The 21,885-nt window shown below is 41.9% G+C and overlaps 1 protein-coding gene across 2 annotated transcripts in view; it reads right to left on the bottom strand.

The window, feature by feature from the left end:
- Positions 1-21,885, bottom strand: part of mfsd8 (major facilitator superfamily domain containing 8) — a 32,171-nt gene that overhangs the window by 4,659 nt on the left and 5,627 nt on the right. Inside the window, exons 2-10 of one of the 2 annotated variants that reach the window (XM_033014252.1) lie at positions 15,723-15,814; positions 13,233-13,276; positions 11,686-11,926; positions 9,979-10,092; positions 8,449-8,593; positions 6,033-6,082; positions 5,834-5,942; positions 3,044-3,178; positions 2,842-2,945 (exon numbers count right to left, since the gene is read on the bottom strand). In XM_033014252.1, coding sequence (XP_032870143.1) covers positions 2,842-2,945; positions 3,044-3,178; positions 5,834-5,942; positions 6,033-6,082; positions 8,449-8,593; positions 9,979-10,092; positions 11,686-11,926; positions 13,233-13,276; positions 15,723-15,814 — 1,034 coding nt within the window. Of the gene's footprint in view, positions 1-2,841; positions 2,946-3,043; positions 3,179-5,833; positions 5,943-6,032; positions 6,083-8,448; positions 8,594-9,978; positions 10,093-11,685; positions 11,927-13,232; positions 13,277-15,722; positions 15,815-21,885 lie in introns of those variants that run through there. The other variant, XM_033014330.1, reaches the window with a different exon arrangement.

The raw sequence follows: 21,885 nt of genomic DNA, 5'->3' as shown, positions 1-21,885 counted from the left end.
TCCTTGGTTTTGCTGGTGTTCAGGGCCAGGTTATTGCGCTGGCACCATATGGACAGTTGCTCGATCTCTCTTCTGTACTCTGACTCATCCCCATCAGTGATACGCCCCACAATAGTGGTGTCGTCAGCGAACTTGATGATGGAGTTCGCAAATCATCTATAACACAGATTGGTGAGGACAAGGTGGATCACGCACTCCCCAAGATAGATTATCCAGTGACTATGTTCTTCGGGATTTGGACTGATTAGTTAGTGGCAGTGGTTAGTTCTTGATGTTAACATTGAAGACTTCATCCGGGGGTAGGTATCTGTGTAAGGTGTGAACCTGTAATCATTACTGTTGCTTAACTAGACTGTTTAGACATCAAACTATAATGATATTGTGACTTTGAAAGATTCACTGTCCTGGGGTCAACATTACCATGTCTGTTAGCACCATCGGTGCTGATGTTCAAGAAGAAACTGCAGATGCTGGAGAATCGAAGGTAGACAAAAATGCTGGAGAAACTCAGCGGGTGCGGCAGCATCTATGGAGCGAAGGAAATAGGCAACGTTTCGGCCCGAAACGTTGCCTATTTCCTACGCTCCATAGATGCTGCAGCACCCGCGGAGTTTCTCCAGCATTTTTGTCTACCTACCATCAGCGCTGAAACTGATGAGGCATGATTAATGCAGATATATCTTTCTTCTCTCTCTCTCTCTCAATAAAGTGGCCCAGACAGTTACTCAGCTAGGAATCAAGGACATTGCCGTGCAACTTGAGTCACCGATAGACCAGACTGTGTAAGGATGGCAGGTTTTCTATTCTGAAGGTCATTGGTGAACCATATGGGTTTTAGCAACAATCTAGAAGATTCTTCTTTACCAAGACCGTTTTTTTTTTCAATCTTGATGATGAACTAAATTTAAATGCCACAGCCCTCACTGTAGGATTGAATTCAATTCTCTGCATTATTCATACTGCATCCAAATTACTGCTCTGTTGATTTGAGCAGTGCATAGTCACCAAAATTCACCCATGCAGTTGAGGCATTGGAGGCAATTAATACTAATGGTAGCTGAAGAGTCAATGAAAATCTCCACTGTCAAGTGCAAAAGACAAGCTGAAACATTTGCAACTATTTTTAGCTGTAAGTGACAAATAAAATGTTCCATCCAGAGTCTTTTTCATAACAGCAATTCCATAGCTACCTCGGTCACGGTGGCACAGATGTAGAATCGCTGCCTTATAGAGAATGCAGTGCCGGAGACCCGGGTTCGATCCCGACTACGAGTGCTGTCTGTATGGAGTTTGTACGTTCAGGGTTTTGTGGAACCTTGCGTGTTGTGACGGTCAGCAGATCGCTGCCTCAAAAAGGCTGGCAGTATCATCAAAGACCCACACCATCCTGGCCACACACTCATCTCCCTGCTACCTTCAGGTAGAAGGTACAGGAGCCTGAAGACTGCAACAACCAGGTTCAGGAATAGCTACTTCCCCACAGCCATCAGGCTATTAAACCTGGCTCGGACAAAACTCTGAACATTAATAGCCCATTATCTGTTATTTGCACGTCATCAGTTTATTTATTCATGTGTGTATATATTTATATAATGGTATATGGACACACTGATCTGTTCTGTAGTCAATGCCTACTATGTTCTGTTGTGCTGAAGCAAAGCAAGAATTTCATTGTCCTATCAGGGACACATGACAATAAACTCTCTTGAATCTTGAATCAATTTCCCTCCGGGGATGAATATAATTAAATCGTATTGTAGATAGACCAGAACTAGATGGGGGGGAGGGGGGGGGAATCTAGTAAGTAAAATATTTGGGTAGTAAGTGGATGGAACTGGGAGTGGGAGGGGAACAAGACCTCATATTCCATCTGGATTGTCTACAACACAATGATATGAACACTGAATTTTAATATTTCAAGTAACTCTCCCTCCTGTGTTTACGTTCCTCCCCACCTTACTCTCCTTCCAATCTTTCCATTTTTAGCACTTTTCGCATAACCACCCTCCCCCCCCAACAACCCCATCACCCCCTCCCAATCCTAATTCCATCCACCTACGACCAAATATTTTCCCCACCAGATTCCCTTTCTCCCGATTGTCATCTGGTTCTGGTTCCACCTGTCTTCACCTCTCTCCTAATGGTTCCCATTATCATCTTCCTTAATTATCAGATTCCAGGACTTTATATTCCTGCTGATCACCCTCCCAGCTGTCTCTACTTTCATCTTCCCTGTATCAGCCTACTATCCTTCACCCCCTTCTCAAGTCCACCAATCACCTACCGGCCACTGTCTCACCACTCCCTCTTAATACCGGCCATCTTCCTTCTCCACTCAGTCCTAAGGCAAGGTTTTGACCCAAAACATCAACCGTTCCATTATGCCCCCCTCCCTCCCTCTCCTCTTCCCCAAGATGTTTCTCAACCAGCTGAGTTCCACCAGGAGTGTGTATGCTCTCAACACTTATCCATAGCATGTGTCAGGTGGCTTAGAGCCTCCAGCCAAACTCCACTGGCAATTGTTCAGCTACCCTCTAATACAAGGCCTCTACCCTCTAGACCACAAGATCTCTATATGTGTCCAGCAACAGAACACAAACTCTGAATTCCTCAGAGGTTACACAAGGAAATCCACCTGCTAATTCCAGATTAATTCCTTTTTGATAAAACTGTGTGTATATATTAAAACAAGGAGCAACAATGAAAAGCGACGTTGCATACCCAGAAACTTCCAGTATTTTATTTATTCAACATTTCTGAGATTGGGTGCATTTGCTTTTTTGGTCAGCACAAGCATCAAAATGAAGGCACAAGCACCAGACGGAGACGAACCAGACTTACCTGTCCATTGGATTGGAGGATACTGGTTTCCCCACGGCAGCAGAACAAAGAAGCCAACAAAAATGAGAATGAATCCTCCAAGAAGCATTTGCCGATCTTCAATTCTTTTTTAAAAAAAAAACCAAATAGATTTTTGTAATAAGTCTACATTGCAAAAGCAAGCTCAAATACTATAACAACATTTATATCATGTCTTTATTACCTTTTTGAAAGAAATTTGATTGCCATAAAAACAGCAATAGATTCTACTCCAGCGCCCACCAGGAGCAGCCCATTGTAGAGGACAGCCTGCTTACCAGTCCACGCATACATGTCCATGGTTAATGGAGTGGCTATCCTGCAAATACATTTTTAAACACTACCTTCAAACTGTTGCACTACAATCACATTCAATAACATATGTATAATATGCAAACACCATTCTACCAAATAAATATGTTTTTAATTACACGGTAAGTTGCAAGAATGTTGAATAAATGTACTTTATTGGCGGTAACAGGCCCTTCCTTCGTCCCACCGAGTCCGGACCGACCAGCGATCACCCCATACACTAACACTATCCTCCTACAAACTAGGGATATTTTTTTATAATTTACCAAAACCAATTAACCTACAAACCTGACATATTTGGAGTGTGGAAGGAAACCAGAACACCCTAGAAAACCCACATGGTCACAGGGGAATGTACAAACTCCATACGGACAGCACCCATAGTCAGGATCAAACCCGGGTCTCTGATGTTAGAAGGCAACAAGTCTAACGGTACGCTACTGTGCTGCTCCGGGCTGTATATTGGTTTAATATTATAGGTTAGATGGGACGGAAAATTCACTGCCAACCTCAAAGGATGGTAAAACAGACGGCCTCATCCAGAGAACAAGAATGGGAAGCTGGATTAAACTCAAGAGCTCTTTTACAAACAGCACAGACACAATGTGCCAAATGTCCTCCTTGTTGTAAATGTCTACAATTCCATTAACCACAAGTACAAGGGGAACCCCGTCTGTTTTAAGTTAAATATTAATTGCAGTTCAAGTGATTTTCATTAAATTGGACCATTTGATCATAGTGTTATTTTTCCACCCAATTACACTATATTCTCAGTCACTGAGACCGATGTCAGAAGATCCTTCATGAGACTGAACCCTCGGAAAGCATCTGGCCCCGATGGTGTACCTGGCTGTGTTCTTAAAACTTATGCGGGCAACTGGCTGGAATTTTTGTGGACATCTTCAACCTCTCACTAGTAAAGTCCAAGGTCCCCACCTGTTTTAAAAAGGACATTCATAGTACCAGTGTCCAAAAGGAAGGTGACATCCTCAATGGCTATCACTAATGTCCATGGCGACGAAGTGCTTCGAGGGGTTGGTTAGGATGTATATCAACAGTGTGGGTAGAATGCCTGGGTTTTAGAGGGAGAAGGCTGACAAGATTCAAGCGGCCAACCAGTATCTGTTCATTGGACCCAGCTGTTACCAATAACACTGGGAATAGGCCTCTCCTGGCCTGTGAGCCAGTTAAAGTGATCAGAACAACCTCCAAAGGAGAGGGTGCTTTCCTAATGCTCAACTACTAAGGACACAATTAAATAGTCAACAGGAGTAGACTATAATGGCTTTTAATGCTTCTACCGGGGGTGTTGGTGGAAATAGTCATCCTTAAGCCTAAAAGCTTTGATAACCAAAACTAACTCTGCCCCATAATGAGGGTAAACAAGCAGCAGTGCCAGTGCTGTATTGTTTTACAATTCCTTGTTTAAGCCCATTGCACGAAGTCCTAACTATTCTGGTCTCTGCCATTTCTGTCAATGTGTGAAATCCACAGGGAATGGAGAAACTCCACAGTAGCTCTTGAGGTTGTAAGAGTAGATTATTTGTCAAGCAATTTATATTATTCACTACAAGGATCTGTAAAATAGTTTTCTCCAATTCTTCCAAAGTACCATTAACCAAATCTCGTCCAATACTGGAAAACTACAGGTATTTTTTTTGCCCAGATTTTAAAAAGTTGAAACTCCACTGATATATGCCGACTGTTCCTGTTTCCCACATTCTCAAAATTATTAAGAATATTTTACCGCTTTAATTATACCCTTTAAATTTAACCAAAACTTTATATTTTGTAACACTGGTGAAATTTTTCATTGCTGTTTCAAAATGTCGAGTTTCAGAAACATTACCACGACTATGGGATCAAGCTATTTAAATTCTAACCCTTGAGATTATATTAGACAAAAGAAAAGGATAACTTAGCTATGGACATACAGTAAATACAATCAATTTGAGGATTACAATTTGTTTAACATCACTGTCAACATTTGGCAGTTTTAAGATTGAGTCAATAGACAATAGACAATAGGTGTAGGCCATTCGGCCCTACGAGCCAGCACCACCATTCAATGTGATCATGGCTGATCATCCCCAATCAGTACCCCATTCCTGCCTTCTCCCCATATCCCCCGACTCCGCTATTTTTAAGAGCCCTATCTAGCTCTCTCTTGAAAGCATCCAGAGAACCCGCCTCCACTGCCCTCTGAGGCAGAGAATTCCACAGACTCACCACTCTCTGTGAGAAAAAGTGTTTCCTCGTCTCCGTTCTAAATGGCTTACTCCTTATTCTGAAACTGTGGCCCCTGGTTCTGGACTCCCCCAACATCGGGAACATGTTTCCTGCCTCTAGCTTGTCCAAGCCCTTAACAATCTTATATGTTTCAATGAGATATCCTCTCATCCTTCTAAACTCCAGAGTGTACAAGCCCAGCTGCTCCATTCTCTCAGCATATGACAGTCCCGCCATCCCGGGAATTAACCTTGTAAACCTACGCTGCACTCCCTCAATAGCAAGAATGTCCTTCCTCAAATTAGTCCTGCAAATAGCTAATTTGGCACCAGATCTTTTAATTATTAAGTGATCCATAGGGTAGCAACAATCAGTTTGGCATGCAAGCAACGTGCAGAAAAAAAATAGCTTCGTAAATTAGGAAGATATTTACGTTTCAAAAATGGCAAATGCAAAGAAAATGATGAAAAACAGGATGTTGCAGGTTACGACAGCGACCAGATCAATATCACCATCAGAATTTTCAAGTGTCTCTGAATTTCCTACAAAATGGAAAGAATCATTCCATTAGGACAACATCGATCCAGTAAATAACTCATTCTGTACATCTCAGGAAAATTTGAATGAGTTACCTTGGACATTTATACTTTTTGCTCTTTCCAAATCAGTAACGCAGTGTTCCCTGTGGTAAAAAATACACATTCAATGTTAAAACTTGCAATAAAATAGAAAGGGCTTTTCAATCAATCACACTGAAGAATCCAGAAACGAACTATAAAGTAAATCTAATGCAGATTATTAAATTAAGATTACTAAGGCTGTTTGACCTGAAACATAAGATCTATTTCTCTTCACACAGAGTCCACCTAAGTATTTTCTGCATTTCCTGTTTTAATTTTGGATTTCCACGATCCACAGTCTTGTTTTTATTTTCAAGGGCCATAGTGATACAGTGAGGAATTGGGCCTTTTAGCCCAACTCCCCACACCGGACAACATGTCCCAGCTACACTAGTCCCACCTGCCAGCATTTGGTCCATATCCCACCAAACCTGTCATATCTACCTGTCTAACAGCTTCTTAAATGTTGGGATAGTCCCCGCCTCAACTATCTCCTCTGGCAGCTTGTTCCATACATCCACCACCCTTTGTGTGTAAAAGTTGCCCCTCAGATTCATATTAAATATTTTCCCCTTCACCTAAAACCTGTGTCCTCTGGTCCTCCATTCACCTACTCTGGTCAAGAGACTATGCATCTACCCGATCTATTCCTCTCATCATCTTATACACCTCTATTAGATCACCTCTCATCCTCCTGCGCTCCAAGGAATAGTGTCCCAGCCTACTCAACCTCTGCCTATAGATCAATGTGCCAAAAGCCTTTTTGACCACCCGATCTAGCTGCGACTCCACCTTCAGGGAGCTATGCTCCTGCACTCCTAGATCCCTCTGGTCTACAACACTACCCAGAGCTCTACCATTCACTGTCAGTTCTGCCCATGTTACACTTCCAACAATACAACACATCACATTTTTCTGCATTAAATTCCATCAACCATTCCTCAGCTCAGTGTGTTAAATATTCAGGCAATAATGTTTCATCGACATAGAACAGCTCAGGAACAGGCTCTTTGGCTCACCATGCCCGTGCTGAACATGATGCCAAGTTAAACTAGGAACTGAAAAAGTTACAAATCAAATGTTTTCAGCTGCGGAGAAAGTGGAAAGCTTTGGAAAGAACAGAGAGAATATCTATGATGATGGAGACTAATAGATACAGAATGACACAAGGTGCCAAGGTGGATGGTGGTGAACGTACATCACAGCCAGCATCAAGCCACTTATGCCATTCAGTCACTCTTCATTCTTTCCCAGATACTACATTTGTTCTCACCACCTCTTCCCCTTACCTGCATTTTTAAACACACCTGATTTCCATATTGTCCTAGTTCTCAAGAAATATAATTGACTCACAATACTAACTGTTTCTTTCTTCACAGATGCTGTCTGGCCTCTGAGTATTTCCAGCATGTTCTGTTTTTATTTCAGATTTCCATTTTCCCCTGTTTTTTGAGCTTTGAAAAGCCGTTTGATCATTGGAAAGTTTGATCATGTAGTTACAAATCTGATCATGTTCCACTACTTTTAAGATAAACTCAGCTAATGTATAAACTTAATGGATAATGACCAAAAGCAAACTCGCCATTCGATTTATTTTTCTGCCAAATGTGGGCCACTCAGGCTCCTGTTCTGTTAAAGCAGGCACCCTGCATCAAATTCCAGTCAGCAGAAGATTAGAGGATCTGGAACACCGGAAGCCGATATGGATATCAGGGTGGGAGATTGCAACCTTCACGTGGTCCGCCCTGTTTCGACGAATGCAATCAACCTGGCGTGCTCAATCAAGTAAGATCAAATAGAACAAGTTGTCCTACAACTTTAGGCTGTGCACGCCATACGCAAGAAGAAGAAGATAGGGATATCAAATGATGTAAGCATAGATAGGATAGACAGTAAGATTTGTTTTCCCGTGTTGGAAATATCAAATACTAGAAGGCATAGCTTTATGGTGAGAGAGACAAAGTTTACAGCAGATGTGTGGGGCAAGTTATTTATACACAGAGGATGGTGGGTGCCTGGAACGCGATGTGGAGGGTGCTAATGGAGGCAGGGACAATTGGATATGCACATAGACATGCAGCGAATAGAGGGATAGAGATTACGTGCAGGCAGATAAGAGTTGGTCTTGCCATCTTTGGTATAGACATTGTCGGCCGAAGGGTTGTTCCTGTGATGCAGTTCTATATTCTCTGGTCAATTTCCATTGGGAACAGGGTTGATATTGCCCAAACTGAACTGAATAATAGACTCAAGAAAGAGAAATTCTCATGAAATCCACTAGAAACAAATTTGATTCAATATCAATCTCAACAAATCCTAATAAGAAACTTCAAAAACCTGTACAGAAAATATGTTGTTTTATATTGTAGAAGGAATTTGATATTTCAATCATTCTTACCAACTTTCTGAAGCATCCGTTAGAACTTACCTGAATAGTGCAATAATAAGAATGATATTTAAAATTCCTAGGAATGCACCCAGAAAAGCTGGTGCAGTGTACATGTTCAGCTGAAGGTTAATTATCTTCCAAAATATTCCTGTTGGCCCAATACTCGTCATAGCTGCCTGCAAAGCTGAAATAGAATATATTTTTTTTAAACAGATATATCTGTATCTATTCAAATTGAAAACAGTAAATACATGCACTCTGATGAATTTTAACTGTATCATTCTATGTACGTACTATTTACCATACCACATTTATCCTTTTGTACCTTTCTGCCGATTTAGCCAGTCTATAGGTGCTTTATTCTTCAATGTCAACCCAATTTACAATCAAAAGTATATTTCTTAATTATGGCCTCAACAATGCGTCTGAATGTGTGGGAGAATGGTAGCATTCTGGGGGAGTTAATGGAATGTGGGAGAATAAAATGCACTTAGTGTAGTATTAGTTAAAAGAGTACTTGATGATCAGTGTAGAGTCAGTGGGCCGAAGCACCAGTTCCCATGCTGTAAGGCTGTGCAAAATATTGTTTCCACATTACAGAATTAACGCACATCATTTGGATGTGAGAGGAAACCAGAGCACCAGGAGGTAACGATGCCTCCACTATGGATAATCCATTGTATCATTCAGAGCATGAGTTATTTACAGTGTATGGATACATGATAAGGGAATAGCCTTTAGTGCAAGGTAAAGCCAGCAAAGTCGGATTAAGGATAGACCGCGGGTCACCAAAGAGGTAGATAGTAGTTCAGCACTGCTCTCTGGTTGTGGTAGGATGGTTCAGTTGCCTTGGGTTGCAGTTGCAGTTGGGTTGATCATTTACAGTAAGTCTACAGGGCCTGTCCCACTTGCATGCAACTGCATGCGTTTGGCGCAACCAAATGGAAGCGGACTTTGGAACCAAAAGTTCGCGGTAAGCACGTGCGTGACGTAATATACATCATACTCACCAATCAGCTTGGCAGGAGGCGGGCCAACTGAATTTGGGCGTCGCACAGCGTCGGGCGGTGACGTCATCACGCAACGGCACGCGTCATCACGCCGTCAAGACACTGCGTACACTCATCGAGGCACTGCGTACGCCCTCAATGCGCCTGCGGGCCGACAGGCCGGTGGCGCGCGGAATTTTCGGACAGTTTTGGATTTTCGGAGCCCCGCGCGATGTCGGGACCAGCCCCGCACGGACGTACGCCTCAAGCAATCACGTTTGGTCGCGCCAATCGCATGCAATCGCATGCATGTGGGACAGGCCCTTAAGTCTATTATATTTCCTATTTCCTGTGGCAAAGCTGCTGGCAATAGGAACAGAAATGATTCCTTCATACTTCTAGTTCCAATTTAGATGAAGCACAATCAACCTCACAATTAATCCAAATTAAACTGAACAGTTCAGTGGAGCAACTAAAAGCTAAAGAAAGGCTGCAAAACATAAACACGAGGCAACAAATACAGAAGCTACCACATACATGGGTTTTAACAAAAATCTTGTTGACAATGCAATCTTTTTACCTGGTCCTAATATAAATCCCAGAGCTTGACAAGCACTTATATTTGCCATCGCACTGTTCCTTTCCTCAAGTGATGTTGCCCCAGCCACATATGATCGTACCACTGCCACGTTTCCTTAAAATAAGCATTACTTCATGTAAATTTAAAAGATTCTCAATGTCCAGTATTAGATGTAGTCATAAAATGATCTCATTTAAACATATTGGTAGTTATTTATAAATATCCAAAATTGAAACATATGAAAGGATTATAAAAGGTGTGTATGGATTTGGGACTCTCTTCTGAAGAAGGATCCTGACCTGAAACGTTATCTGTCCAATTCCCTCTAAACCACAGAGACCTGCTTTAGCAGCAAGGCAAACTAAAGCAGAATCTGGCTGAACCATTAGGAGGAAATAATCACAGTTTCATGAATTGAGCAAAAAACTCTTGATGTTGGAAATCCAAAACAAAAACAGATAATGAACTGACCATTCAGCAGGTCAGGTCGTATCAGGAAGAGAAATAGAATCACAATTTCATGTCAAGAATCCTTCATCAGACCTAAAAATGTAACAAAACAAGTTAAGGGCGGCACAGTGGCACAGCGATAGAGCTACTGCCTTACAGCACCAGAGACCCAGGTTCGATCCTGACTACAGGTGTTATCCGTATGGAGATTGTACGATCTCCCTGTGACCGCATGAGTTTTCTCCGGGAGCTCCGGGTTTGTCCCACACTTCAAGGATATGCAGGCTTGTAGGTAAATGGGTTTCTGTAAATTGTCCATTGTCCCTAGTGTGTAGGATAAAACGAATGTACGGGTGATCGCTGGTCGGCACAGACTCAGTGGGCTGAAGGGCCTGCTTCAATGCTGTATCTCTAAACTAAACTAAAAATGCGTTGTTGCCAAAAGGAGAATGGATCGAAAGAATCAAACGCTGATAGTCGACACTTCATGCACTAAGGAATAGGTGCACAGATGCTGCATGTCCTCCTATGATAGAGTAACCAAGTGCAGCAATACATTTATAGATATGACCTGAATACTTTATCTTGTAATCTCAAGTGCCGTTTTCAAATCCTCAGACGTTCCAGAGAAAACAATCCAAACTATCCAACCTGTCCCTGTAGCTGAAAACCTCTAATCCAGGCAGCATCTGGTAAACCTCCTCTGCACCCTCTCCAAAGCCTCCACATCCACACGTTACTCCAGCACTTTGTGTCCTTCACATCAGTTAGATATGAGCTGTTAAACTTGTTTTCTGTTCAAACACCAACCTAGGAACTTAGATACTGCCATCATAGGAAGGTTTTATGCTGTCAGCATTAAAATGATGAAGGATTCTGTTTCAGAAATTATCTACACCATTGAATCCAAACATGGAGTACTGTCTCAGAAAACTATCAATGAAATGACAAATATTGGAGACAATGACTTCAGGAGAGCATAGAGATCAATAATATATTGAGATCACAATAAGCTAAGTGGCATAATAATCACTTTAGGAAAAATGTTAACACGACAATCAGGTTCTATTAAACATGTATTCTCGGCCAACATAAAGGTAAGTACCCTGTTATTTATATGAATTTTTGTTTTCAATGTCCACAAATTAAGAATAAATATAAGCATGTACCTGCAATTACCATTCTTTATCCTATAATTTGTCTATTCTGCTATTTAGTTTACATTCACTAATATTTTTGACATGAACTGGGTCTTACCTGCTCCAAATCCCACAAAGGCGCGAGCTAGCAGCATATAGTACTTATTATGGGAAGGTGGTGCATGTGCATAACCGTACAGTATGTTTGCTGCCACATTAATCAAAATGGAGATAATAAGAGGTTCCCTCCTTGGCCTGTAATTGGACCATGCACCAAACAGTACAGATGCAATCATTTGTCCCAAACTGTAGACTGCAATAATCCATCCAAGAAAACTTGTATCTGCAGTCTTATCCACCTACAAAAAGAAATGCATTGCCATGGTTACCAATATTGCTTAAACAAGAGTTTATTGTACATGTTAACAAAATGACCCTGCTCCAGCATTCAGCTGCATAAATGTTGTTTCCAAAGTTATTACATCAGATTTCATATAATCAATTAAACCTGACTGCCCGTGTAATATATTATGTCTTTTCTTTTTAAGGAAACATTGGTATGATAGAACCTATGATCCAAATCTGTCAGTAAATACAGGATATTCTGGGGCATTTTTACACCCAGCGAAGTACTTCTAGAATGACAGTTACTATAATGATATATAAAAACCTGGCAGCTAATTGGAGCATGATATAATGCCTAATTCTAAAGTCAGTAGTTTCAACTGTGCAGCAGTCACTCAGAACTGGAGGACTGCCGGAATCTACAAGATATCACAGAATTCAAGTTTATGTATTAAATATAGGTCTATTCTGAAACAGATTTGGACCAATACTGCATTTCATTCAGAGGTATATCAACGTTGTGTGAATACAGTAACTCAAAGCATTTCCAATATTATTGATCCTAATCACTATTAATGATCACAAATATCTTCCCACCTATCATACTTATCTTCTATTTAATTAAATAAATGTCCAATAATATTCATCTGATTTGGTTAGCGTGGCATTAACATCCTAACTGTAGTTAATGTTGATCATCAACAAGGGTGGGACAGTGGCACAGCAGCAGAGTTGCTGCCTTACAGCTCCGAAGACCCGGGTGTGATACTGACTACGGGTGCTGGCTGTATGGAGTTTGTACATTCTCCCTGTGACCGCGTGGGTTTTCTCCAGGTGCTCCGGTTTCCTCCCACATTCCAAAGACGTGCAGGTTTGTACGTTAATTGGCTTCAGTAAAAATAATTATGGGCACACGGTGCATTACAGAGCCAGAGACTCGGGTTCGATCCTGACTATGGGTGCTGTCCAGTATGGAATTTGTACGTTCCTGCATGGGTTTTCTCCAGATGCTCAGCTTTTTCCCACATTCCAAAGACGCACAGGTTTGTAGGCCAATTGGCTTGGTACAATTGTATATAGTATGTGCAGGACAATGTTGTGTACAGGGATCGCTGGTCAGCGCAGACGCAGAGCACCGAAGGGCCTGTTTCTGCTCTGTATCTATAAACTAAACTTAATTCAGTATCAAGTAGCATTCCTCATCACAGCAGTGATAATGTCTCCATGAAAAAACTTGAAGACCGAAGAAATAGTGCTTAAAAATCCCTCCAAAAACATATATCACTTCAAAGCAAGATTACTAACAAAAGAGCCACAAACCTTTTGTAGAAATGGCCATATTGAAGACACTACAATCGAGAAACCTGCAGGAAAAGGATTATTTACCACACAGAAGCAAAATAGCTTTCGTCCTAACACAAATCACACTGCTTCAGCAAAGGTTACCAAATTATTTCACATTCAAATGAATTGTGTAAATCTTCTTCATATCTCAATATTTTTTGAACGATATCCAACTTCATTTTACAAGAAACTTAAATCTGAATGAAGTTTACAAAGAATCCCAAAGTCACCTATCCATGTTCTCCACGGATGTGCCTGGCCCACTGATCTACTCTAGCACCTTGAGACTTTTTTTTTTTTTTAAATAGACCAGCATCTGCAGTTCCTTCTGTTTAAATTTGTCCTCGTATTTGTTTTCGTCAACTATCCATAGATGTATCTCATCTAGATCTATACAAGTGGAGGAGAAACAAGGGAAAATATTGATTACTATCAGTAATCTGCAATATTGATTACAGATTATTATCTAAATGGTGTCAAGTTGGGAAAAGGGGAAGTACAACGGGATCTGGAGGTCCTTGTACATCAGTCTATGAAAGTAAGCATGCAGGTACAGCAGGCAGTGAAGAAAGCAAATGGCATGTTGGCCTTTATAACAAGAGGAATCGAATATAGGAGCAAAGAGGTCCTTCTGCAGTTGTACAGAGCCCTAGTGAGACCACACCTGGAGTATTGTGTGCAGTTTTGGTCCCCTAATTTGAGGAAGGACATTCTTGCTATTGAGGGAGTGCAGCGTAGGTTTACAAGGTTATTTCCCGGGATGGCGGGATTGTCATATGCTGAGAGAATGGAGCAGCTGGGCTTGTACACTCTGGAGTTTAGAAGGATGAGAGGTGATCTCATTGAAACATATAAGATTGTTAAGGGCTCGGACACTCTAGAGGCAGGAAACATGTTCCCGATGTTGGGGGAGTCCAGAACCAGGGGCCACAGTTTAAGAATAAGGAGTAAGCCATTTAGAACAGAGACGAGGAAACATTTTTTCTCACAGAGAGCGGTGAGTCTGTGGAATTCTCTGCCTCAGAGGGCGTTGGAGGTAGGTTCTCTGGATGCTTTCAAGAGAGAGCTAGATAGGGCTCTTAAAAAATAGCGGAGTCAGGGGATATGGGGAGAAGGCAGGAACGGGGTACTGATTGGGGATGATCAGCCATGATCACATTGAAGGGCGGTGCTGGCTCGAAGGGCCAAATGGCCAACTCTTGCACCTATTGTCTATTGTTTTGTCTGCCAGCAAACACATTTGTTTCAATATCCAGGATAACCACCTTTTCTCACATTAGTTCAACTGTTATTGACAACGTGGCAAGCAACTTGTTTCCTGCCTTCCAGCAAGGGCTGTCCTGGGATTGAACGAGAACGACACAGTAATAACTTTCTGTCTGATGGCTCTTTCCTTCCGCCTCCCTCCTGCTTACGCTATAAAAATTACTATGGCACAAAAAAATTATAGCCCATTTTAAAATGGGAGTCAGAGGTTATGGGGAGAAGGCAGGAGAATGGGGTTAGGAGGGAGAGAAAGATCAGCCATGATTGAATGGCGGAGTAAACTTGATGGGCCGAATGGCCTAATTCTTCTCCTATCACTTATGATCTTATGAACTCAAACTACAATTAATACCAGTTAGATGCTGATCATTAAGTAAAATGGCAAAACTGCCACATAATGGGATATCAAGCAGAATTCCTCAACCAAAGCAGGAAGGTGAGGTGGAAGAAGTAAAGGGCCTGTCCCACTTACGCAACCTTTTCAGGCGACTGCCAGCACCCGTCATAGGTCGCCGAAATTTTCAACATGTTGAAAATTCAGCGACGACCAGAAAGACGCTACGAATCTTTGGAGACCTCTCACGACCATCGGAGACCTTTCATGACCATACAGGCGACCCCTGGCGACATGTTGCGGGTGACCTCTCACGACCATGCAGGCTATATGGTCGTGAGAGGTCTCCTATGGTCGTGAGAGGTCTCCAAAGAGTCGTAGCGTCTTTCTGGTCGCCGCTGAATTTTCAACACGTTGAAAATTTCGGCGACCTACGACGGGTGCCGGCAGTCGCCTGTAAAGGTCGCGTAAGTGGGACAGGCCCTGAAATCTACCAGTTAGCAGCAGATTCCCCTCACACAGCTCCACATAAACCATGGCACAGATGGGTCAGAATGTCAGTCTGTTCACTGGGCAACATTGATAAAGGGGCAAAACATTAAAAAAAAAAAGAGAGAACAGAAGGGAAGGCGATCAAAAAAAACAAAAGAATTATCAACATAATGCACTTTGAATAGGAAATATTTACTAACCTTGAGGGAATATTTTAATAGTAAATAGAGATGAATATAAACACACAACTTAAAATGCAATTTGTGTCACAGAAGGCTCTATTCATGTGTAGTCCACAATTTGGACTGCAATTTCATGCTTCGAGGGAGTTTTCACTTTATATATCAGTGGTTAGCTCTGACTGCAATACCCACCAATACTGCTGAAGAACATAGTCAGGTACATGACTCGGATTGATCTCCAGCGACTTCGATTTTCCTGCAGCGTCTCAACTAACGTGGCTTCTCTGCAAAATAAAACAATCATTCTGTATCTTTGTGTTTCAATTCATCATTCACTAACGCTATCAGATTGTTTGAAGTCCTACATCTTGGTTAAGCAACATAATGATAGGTAAAAGTACTGTTCTATTGGGGAAGAATGGAAGAAAAATTACATCCATCTTTAAGCAAACATACATCACACATTACATGTGTGTTTCATCACACGTCGACATTTACTCTAGCCATATTATTGTAATCGTTATTAGAATGCAAAAAGAAAATCAATGTATCAGGCTGGTACTAATAAAATTAAATGTGTCGAACGCAACCAGTATTTAACTAGACTAAGTGGGACCCGTTGGGTCCCAGCATCACATGGGAGGGCTGGTCCCCCAACGCAATATTCCACCTCTCCACCAATTCCAATATTGGTGGTCAGTGTGGGGGGGGGGCTTTCTGGAGCGCTAGTATGGGTGTTGTGGGCTGAAGGGACTGGTGTCGAGGGCTAGTATGGACATTGTGGGCCAAATGGATTTTTGGGCTGGCAGCTCAGTCACTCAAGCCTATTGTGCAAGCAGCTCACTCACTCACGGCTGGTGGGCTGGCAGTTGACTCACGGCTATTCCTTGAAATTCCATTTCAAGCAGGGTGCAAGGCCACCAAATTCAAGTGCAGTTTCTTACCACTTCAAGCAGGGTGCAAGGCCTCCAAATTCAAGTGCAGTTTCATACCATTTCAAGCAGGGTGCAAGGCCACTAAAGACAGCGAGTCGTGACCTCTCCCTCCTCCATCTTGCAGAGACTGAGCCACGCCCACAATTCTGGGTTTTATAGTCCCTCCCACCAGAAGGGGCATGGCCTTCATGACATGATTGACAGGAGAGAGTATCTCAACATTTTTTAAACACTAATAATTTTTATTTTTAATCGCTGGGAAAAATCCTCGGCACCTGATGAGCGGAGGGGGACTCCGAGTAAGATGGCCAAAAATCACAGCCGTAAGTGGCAGCGTTTTTTCTAAAATCAATATACAGAACAGGAAGTGGTCAAGATCAGACTTTTAGTAATATCGATTTTTTTTTAATAATCACTGCTGTACTTTGCATACTTCTGCAAAATTTCGATTAACAGTACGCAACAATAGGTCCATCCACAAAATAAAATAAGCATCACCTGGCCAAGAACATGTGCCATCATTATTAGGTTACAAGCAGACTGATGAAGACAAGCAGAGGTCCATGCAGATCTTTAACATGCAGTATTGAGAGTATATTAAAGAGCTGCATGCAATCAAATAACATACCAGATAAAATGTTGCTCGGGGGAAAGAAGACAAAAGGTGGGAGATAATGGGCCAGTTGATTTCACATCTATTATTGGCAAGATGTTAAAGTCAATAATCCAATAAATATGGTAGCCCAGAGGTGCAGCTAATAGAGTCACTGCCTCACCGTACCAGAGAACCAGCTTCAATCCTCACTTCAGGTGCTGTCTGTTTGGAGTTTGAATATTTTCCCTGTGACTGCGTGGTTTTCCTTTAGATTCCCAGTTTTCTCCCACATCCCAAATATGTTAGTAGTTTAACTAGCCACTGTAAATTGTCCCTGGTGACTAGGTAAGTGGTAGAATTAAAGGGGGATAGTTGTTGAGATTGTGGGGAGAATAAAATATGGGATTGCTACTGGGTGGATGTCAGTGGATGGTTGTTGGTCGGTGCAGACCCAGTGGGCTAAAGGTCTGAACTATCTGCACTATAACTATGATTCTTTGATTTTAAGTAAATAATTATCTAGGAAAGCTTAATGTAATCAAACCAAGTCAACAGGTATTCATTAAAAGCTTGATCATGCTTGACAACTTTAATTGAGTGCTTTGAAGATGTAACAAGGAGAGCAGACAGAGGGAACCGGAGATTAGATTTATTTTGACATCAAATGGGCGTTTGATGAAGTGCCACATAAAAGACTGGTACACAGATCAAGAGCACGTGGTTTTGGGACAAGAATGGATTAGAAATTGTTAATCACATAGAAACAATGTTGAAATAAATAGGTCTTTCCAGGTTGTTAAGAGTTTAACTAGTGGATCCAGGGATCCTTTGCCCAGGGATCAGTTCTTGGCCCCCAATTATTTACTCTTTATATTAATGACGATGGAGGCAGCAGAAAGTAAGGTATCCAAGTTTACCAATGAAACAAACATTAGAAGGGCATATAGTGTGATTCTGCAATGAAAAATCGATTGAGTGGTGAGTGTGAGTGTGAGTGTGAGTGTGTGTGTGAGTGAGTGAGTGTGTGGGCGCGAGTGTGTGAGTGTGTGAGTGTGAGTGTGAGAGTGAGAATGTGAGTGTGTGAGTGAGTGAAAAAATTTCAAATGTGAAAATGTAAATTTGAGGTAAAGCATTTTGTAAGATTAATCAAAATGCAGATTATTATTTCAATGAAAACAGTGAGTGTGTGAGAGTGTGAGAGTGTGAGTGTGAGTGAGAGTGTGTGTGTGAGTGTGAGTGTGAGTGAGTGAGTGCGAGTGTGTGAGCGTGAGTGTGTGAGTGAGAGTGTGAGTGTGAGTGAGAGTGTGAGTGAGTGAGAGTGTGAGTGAGTGAGAGTGTGAGTGAGTGAGTGTGAGTGAGTGTGTGAGCGTGAGTGTGTGAGCGTGAGTGTGAGAGTGCGAGTGAGTGAAACATTTTCAAATGTGAAAATGTAAATTTGAGGTAAAGCATTTTGTAAGATTAATCAAAATGCAGATTATTATTTCAATGAAAACAATGAAGCAGAGAGATCTAGGTGTTCTTGTGCCTGAATCATAACAATTTAACAGGCAAGTGCAGTAAGTAGTTGAGTGTAAACAACATACTGTATTGGGTTTTTTTTATTGCAAAGGGGTTGGAGTTTAGAAACAGCAAAGCTGTTTTATCATTGTTTAGCATGTTGATGAGGCTACATTTAGAGTACTGTACACATTTTTGGTCCCTTAACCTAAAAAAGGATGTAATAAAATTGGGGACAGCCCAACAAAAATTCACCGGGCTAATTCCTGGAATAAGCGGGTTGTGCTATCAAGAAAGGTTAGTCCATATTCTTTGGAATTTAAAAGAATTGAGAGGTGAAATTACTGAAGCATATAAGATCCTAAGGAGGCATAACAGAACAGACCTCGAGGTGTTTTCACTTGTCAGAGGGTCTCAAATAAAAGGCATAGTTACTAGAAAAGTGACGAACAGTTATTTAAAACTTGGGTATATAGAAATTTCTTCTGGCAAAGAGTAGTAAATCTCTGGAATTCTCTATTCTAGGGAGCTGTGGAGACTTGCTCTTTGGGAGTATTTAAAGTACAGGCTAATAACTTCTAGTTTCCTGCCTCTAGTGTGTCCAAGCCCTTAACAATCTTATATGTTTCAATGAGATACCCTCTCATCCTTCTAAACTCCAGAGTGTACAAGCCCAGCTGCTCCATTCTCTCAGCATATGACAGTCCCGCCATCCCGGGAATTAACCTTGTAAACCTACGCTGCACTCCCTCAATAGCAAGAATGTCCTTCCTCAAATTAGGGGACCAAAACTGCACACAATACTCCAGGTGTGGTATCACTAGGGCCCTGTACAACTGCAGAAGGATCTCTTTGCTCCTATATTCGATTCCTCTTGTTATTAAGGCCAGCATGCCAATTAAAGGTGACGTTCACAGGATTCAGGTTAGATAGGATTAGCAAATGTTCTGGATTATTGGATATTACTCCTATTAACACCAAATCACTTTTAATTTACTTTTTTAGATGTTCCACAATAGTGCAATACAGTGATCTGGTGAGTTTAATGGGGCTCTAGTAAGCTTTGAAAGAGCACGGGAACATGGCCTGGTAAATGTAAAAGAGCCACAGGAAATAGAACAGTGCATTTAAAGGGAATGTGGAAAACAAAGTCACAGTGACCTTGAAGGAATGCAGGCGACAGGGCACCGGTGAATTTAAAGGAGCATAGAAAACAAGGGCCTGGTGATCTTAATGGGAGCAAAGGAAACAGGATCAATGAGTTTTAAAGTACAGGAAACAGTACCAAGTGAGCCAGATGCCAAACAAAGGAATTTCCCAACAATTGCGAAGCATTTTATTTGTTTAAAAAAAAAATCTCCAATGTTAATTAAATTATGAAAGGATAAAAGACTATGCTTTTAAGATTAAACTGGCTGGACCATTGGGAAAGTTTAGCGACCATTATGACTTGCTGTATAATGCCATTAAATGTTCATCGACTGTTAGCTACATTAGCTTAACAACTTGGGCTTTGTTCATAGGATAATGCCCTGCAATAAATGTTACACCTGTAGGTGGCCTCATGGTCAGGCTTTAACTACAACACTATATTTGCCCCAAAAGATACATGCAACGGCACACGAAATTCATCTTAGTACCCGAAGGATGAAAATGCATCTATGCTTTATTCATAAATAGGAAGTGGGCATCGACAACAAAGCCAACATTCACTGGCCATTCAGAATCAGATCTTACACAGTCTCCTCTCATCGGACATCCTCTTCCCAGGAATTTAGGGAAGTCAAATATGGTAGGACAGATCAATAAATTAGCACTAAGGAATGTTGATGAAAAGAGGGACTGTGGGGTTCAGGTCTAACGTTCCTTGGAAATGGCAACAGGGGTAGCTAGGCTGGTGAAGAAGAAATATGGAAATATGCTTTAGGTTGCCTTCAAAGATCAACAGTGATTCTAGACTCCATGATCACCAACTTTTCATTGTTGTTGGATATAAATCCTTGAACACCTTGTCCAACAACACTGTGTGAGTGCCTTTCCCAAAGCACTACAATAATTCAAGAGGTTAGTTTACCAACAACTTGTCTATGGCAATTAATGATGGTTAATAAATGGCCACATGTAAGCCAAAATTAAAAAACATTCCGTATTTTGATTCTGCGATGATAAGGAGCACAAATATATGTTCAAATCAGATAAATGTGAAACACAGCAGGGAATGAAGCAGAGGTGTTCCCATGCACCTGGTGCCCCTGTCATTCCAGTGGAAGCAGAGATTGAGAGTTGCCATTGGGGAAACCTTGTCTAGCTGCCTCAAGTATCTTGCATATGGCACAGCAGTGGTCATTGTGCACTGCTGATGAAGGTGTCCTTCTGCCCTACCTCACATGTTTGGGGCCTACCATGATGTAAAGATCTTCTTGTATCGCCTCTGCCTCCAGGCATTTCTCTATTGGAAAGAGTTCTCGCCTCCCAATGAGGACGACTCCTCCCAACTTCAACAATCCCCTTCCTCCTGGACCCCCCTTGCCGGCCTTCTACCCACTCTGGACCTTTTTATTTCCAACTGCCAGCAAGACATCAACTGTTTTGCCATCTCTACTCACTTCAGACACTTCAAGCCCTCTCTGAAAGCACAACCCTCCGCACACTTCGCAACAATCCCAACATTGTTATTAAACCTGCCCGAGGTGCTGTTGTAGTCTGGTGGGCTGCTCTACCTTGCTGAGGCCAAGCGCCAGCTCTCAGACACCTCCTCATATCTACCCGTTGACCATGACCCCACAGACAAAAACACCAGACCATCTTCGTCCAAATAATTTCTGATCTCAACGACTGGTGATCTCCCCTCCATAGCCTCCAACTTATCATTCCCCAGCTCCACACTGCTTGCTTCTATCTCCTTCCCAGTCCACAAACAGGACAGCCCCAGCAGCCCCATCATCTCTGCCTGCTCCAGCCCCACTCTACACACTTCTATTCCATCCAGCAACACCCCCCCCCCCCCCACATCTGAGACACCTCACACAGACTTCAATTCTTTAATAACTTTTTTTCTAAAGAAAGATGGGTCTCGACCCGAAACATCATCTATCCATGTTCTCTAGAAATGCTGCCTGACCTGCTGAGTTATTCCAGCACTGTGTGTCCTCCACTTTCATCAAAGTTTAAAGTGATTCTGAACGTCACCAAATACTCTCACAAACTTTCAGATTGAGTTGCTGTTTTGCCAGAGGCCCGGGTTCAATCCTGACCACGGGCGCTGTCTGTACGGAGTTTATACATTCTCCCCGTGACCTGCGTGGGTTTTCCCCAGGCGCTCCGGTTT

This window comes from Amblyraja radiata, chromosome 1 (assembly GCF_010909765.2).
Source record: "Amblyraja radiata isolate CabotCenter1 chromosome 1, sAmbRad1.1.pri, whole genome shotgun sequence".
NCBI classification, from domain to species: domain Eukaryota; kingdom Metazoa; phylum Chordata; class Chondrichthyes; order Rajiformes; family Rajidae; genus Amblyraja; species Amblyraja radiata.
This window is presented reverse-complemented; position numbering and strand designations above follow the sequence as displayed.